Genomic DNA, 4,254 nt, shown 5'->3' on the forward strand with positions numbered 1-4,254 from the left:
GGTGATTGTGTCCAGCAGCTGCCCCTGTGCTCCAACAGCCTGTCTTTATTGTTTTGGATTTTTTTATATGTATTTAGTGATGCCCGTGTATTGTTCAGTTGTCTTTTGAAAACCAAAACTCAAAAGAACGGGGAACGATCTCTGGAGCACGTTCGCTAATTCAGAACAGAGTTGTCCTGTTTCTCCTTAAATGATTTCTGTTCCAGTTTTCCTGATTGCGAAGTAAAACTTCACCTTTGTTTTTTCCAGTGCCCCGATTCTGCATGCAAGCAGGACCTCCTGGCCTACCTGCAGCGCATCGCGCTCTATTGCCATCAGCTGAATATCTGTAGCAAAGTGAAGGCTGAAGTTCAAAACCTCGGAGGGGAGCTGGTTGTGTCTGGGGTATGTACGAACGTGTCCGGTTCCTGTGGTTTTTCTTCCAGGGGTAACAATTATCCCTAGCTAAGCTTTTATGCTAAACATTATAGACAGAATATAGGCGGCAGATTTTGGAACATTCAGTCAAAGTTTTAATGTATGCAAAGTTTGTGATGCTGCCTGCGCTGCTTCACAAGTTCTGGGAGGAAACACTTACTGTTTGAAAGGGGAAAAATAAAGACTTCGCTTTTCCCCACTCAACAGCGTTTGTAGACAGATTCGCTTTTACCTTTGTGGAATCTACTGTTTTTTCCAGACTGGTTTTCACTCTTAGCGTGGTTAAAATCACTTTAATCAGCGGAGCCAAACCTACCCCGTGTCTGCGCGCAGCCTCGGTACATGCTGGGGTGCTGCACTGCTCTGGAGATGTTAATATTTCAAACCAGCTGTGCCCTGGCGAGCGCGGGGACTTTTTGCTGCTCTGTTTTATGACATCTGAAAGCTGCCGTAGGCCAACCTGCTTCCTTATTCTAGCCATTACTGTGCCGATGATTTTTTTTTTCACTGTAGTTTATGAAATGCTTCCTCCAAAGAGGGATCAATATGATGGATATTTGTGGGGAGGGAAGTGGAGCTAAATTCTTAACTCCTTCTGGCATATTCTTCCTTGCCCCGGACGGGTATGTTTGATGGCCGGTGCTTTTGCCCCTCTGTGTCACAACTGAGGCGGGAGGTTTGCAGAAGGGACAGAAAGGGCCGATAGTTCAATATTGCTATCTGAACCCTGAAAAGCAAATGGGAAAAAGCTTAACCACCTTCTGCCATTTAGCTGTTTTGAGCGCTTAAACTTCTTAGCGTATCTTTTCCCCCCTGCAAACAAGCTAGAATTGTTGAAAGAGTGCTTGGGGACAGCAGTAGCTGAGGGAGGTCCGCGGCAGCCTGCTGCAGGAGCGCCAGTGGTGACGGAGCACGCTTGGCACAAGCTCAGCACCTCCGCAGGGCAGACGGGCTCCTCTGCAGCACCTCCCGCTGCTGCCGGTCCCGCGCGCTGGGGTCACGGCGGCATGACGGGATGCAACGCAACGCGTTGCTGTGTGTCTCTGTCGCAGGCCTGATGTCCTGTTAGCTGGAAGGCTGAAGGCATCGTGCGGTCAAAGTAGACGTGTCATTCCGCAATAATACGTACTCCGGGGTTTTACTGCAGTTACTCGGTGTCTTCAGAATTTACATACCCTTCTGCCAGGGATTCGTTACGGGAACAGCCTGGCGCCTGCACTCCCATCTCCTGGGTTTATCTGCTCTCCACGCGTCTGTCCGCTGGGGCTAAATATTGCCAGGAGTCGTGTTAAACTTCTGTCAGATTATCAGATGAAGACATCTGCCAGTCCGGGGACTTCACCTGTCTAAAACTAACATTCTTCTCGGTGTTAACATCCTGCCCCATCCGTATACGGCAGAAATTCCCTGCAAGCAGAGCTATAACCACGGCAGTAAGACCTTACACCCTTAGCGATCTACCAATGCCTTTAGAAAAGTACCGCCCTGTGTTCATTGCATTTAAGATGATTCTTCCCGCTGTGAAGATTCATGGAAATGGTCAAATGCAATGAAAGGGTTTTCCAGCCTGGGGTGAGGAAAGCAGCTGACACCGGTTTGCTGGAGGGTGCGGATCTGATCTGCCGTTGCGGTACTCAAAACTGGAAAGGAAGGTACCAGCACCAGCCAGTCCCCTGCTCAGCTCAGCGTGCCGCTAGACAAGCAACGGCTTCGCGGTTTCCCCCAAAACCTTCCTTAGATGGCTACAGCACCTGCAGAAGTGCGGTCCCAGCTGAGGTCACCTCGGTGGTCCCCCCTCTGTCTTCCACCCTGCCCTGTTTTTAGCTCTTTCTCTCTGCCCCACGCACTAAAGCTTTGGCAAATGCACTTTTTTTTTGTCATTTTAGTGCTTTTGTGAATCAGGAACCACCTGGGAAAGGGCTTCAGGCCCGGCTGAAGATGCGGTTGCGTTCCTTCCTTTCCAATACAACTTAATATTCTAGGGTGATTTACATATTTATTATTGGTGATTAAGCTATTACTACGGCTTTATTAATTTCATTAGAGGATAAGCTACTGTTAAGGCTTAGTCACAAAAGCAAACAGCAGAATACGAATCTGTTTGATTGCTGTTAATACGGAAAAGGCACAGATCACGGGCAAACGTTGCGCTTATTTTTTTGGTGGCACAAGTCGGGTTTTTACCACCTCGAATTTGGAACCTCAGATTTCAAAAAAAACCCTCAGAAAAATCAAAATTTTGAGTGCTTTTACACCCCCAGGGCTGGCATGTTTTCTGGAACACTGTGTTTGTGTGGGTTTTACGGCGTGTAACTCTTGCGTGTTACCGTTTGGCAGGTGGACAGTGCCATGTCTCTCATCCAAGCGGCCAAGAACCTGATGAACGCGGTGGTGCAAACCGTGAAGGCTTCCTACGTGGCGTCGACCAAGTACCAGAAGTCCCAGGGCATGGCTTCGCTCAATCTGCCCGCCGTCTCTTGGAAGATGAAGGCTCCGGAGAAGAAACCTCTGGTCAAGAGGGAGAAACAGGACGAAACCCAAACTAAAATCAAGAGAGCGTCCCAGAAGAAACACGTGAACCCAGTGCAGGCTCTCAGTGAATTCAAGGCGATGGAGAGTATTTAAAGAGAGGTCTCTCTCTGTCTTGGTTTGTTTTTTTGTTTTTTTTTCTTTAGCCCACTACTGCTACTTCCAGAACTCTACTTTTAATATTCTAAGGATTTTTCCAAAGTTTACTATTCCTCAAAATGTATTTACTTAATATAATTTTGATAACTTTGTTTAGATTACGTTGGGGAAACACTCAAAATTTCTAAGTCCTATCAATATAGCTTCAGCCTGCGGAAGTGTGTTTGTTTAGATTGCTTTTAGGAGACAGGGGTGTATTTCTAGCGGAAAATTATTTTGTATAATCTTGCTTTAAATAAAATATTCTATAACCAAAGAGGATTTTACAGTAACACTAACGGTTAACGCTAATAGTCGAATCATGCTACTCAGAGACTGCAGTTTGCCATTGTGATCAAGAGAGGAAAATTAGATCTTTTCACTCAAAAGAAAATTAATTGAAGTATTGTATGTATTAGTGTGTTCCCGTTGTTGGGATGGAGAGGGAACAAGCTCTGTACGCTCAAAGGAGTGCAAAAATACAGCAGGCGCCAGCTGCGCTGCTGCAACAGCGTGACCACAGCTGGAAAACATCTGGAAAGACTCTATACCCTTTGCCTGGGTTGGGTTTTGCTGGGGGTCGTGTTTGGAGACGTGCGTGGTGCTGCCTGGTTCTGCGATGCCGCTTTTCCCGGGCTGCGTTAGAGCTGTTCGCCTGACGGGTCATTTCCACATGCGCCCGGCGTACGAAACACCCGGCGTAAAGAACACCCGGTGTACGGGACGTGCGGTGTAATAGGGCGTACGGGGCACCCGCGGGTTACTTTGCTGCCGGCCTTTTCGGAGGGGGTTTCACGCACGGCTCTGGGGGAGCACCCAGAGCAAATCCAGTAAAACATACAATCATGGAGGCGGCTGATTACTCCTGTAAGACACCGGACGGGAATTTTAATGCCTGGTTACAAATTACTAATGTATTTTGCTGCGGGACACTAATAAAGTTGCTTTTACCAGCTGGTGCATTGTGGTGCTGTGAATGGAGCGGGCTCCCAGCCCGCCCCTGCTCCCCCTCCCCGGCATTCACATGCAAATCGGCTTTGTACTCATTTCTCATAATTGCTCTGCATCCCGCCTTGGGCTTCCAAAGGCACCCAGCAAATAATGTTTGCTCAGGCTGCAATTTAGACTATACATTATTTGTGATAACTATAGCTACAAGGTATAATTTCG

At 47.6% G+C, this 4,254-nt stretch overlaps 1 protein-coding gene across 2 annotated transcripts in view; it reads left to right on the forward strand.

Annotated features, from left to right (window-relative positions):
- Positions 1–4,042, forward strand: part of CTNNA1 (catenin alpha 1) — a 121,089-nt gene extending 117,047 nt beyond the window's left edge. For both annotated transcript variants that reach the window (XM_082489781.1, XM_082489780.1), the window contains exons 17-18: positions 250–384; positions 2,755–4,042. In XM_082489781.1, coding sequence (XP_082345907.1) covers positions 250–384; positions 2,755–3,042 — 423 coding nt within the window. In that variant the 3' untranslated portion in view covers positions 3,043–4,042. The remainder of the gene's footprint in view (positions 1–249; positions 385–2,754) is intronic.
- Positions 4,043–4,254: the final 212 nt, after the last annotated feature.

This window comes from Vanellus vanellus (assembly GCF_965231255.1).
Source record: "Vanellus vanellus genome assembly, chromosome: 13".
NCBI classification, from domain to species: Eukaryota; Metazoa; Chordata; class Aves; order Charadriiformes; family Charadriidae; genus Vanellus; species Vanellus vanellus.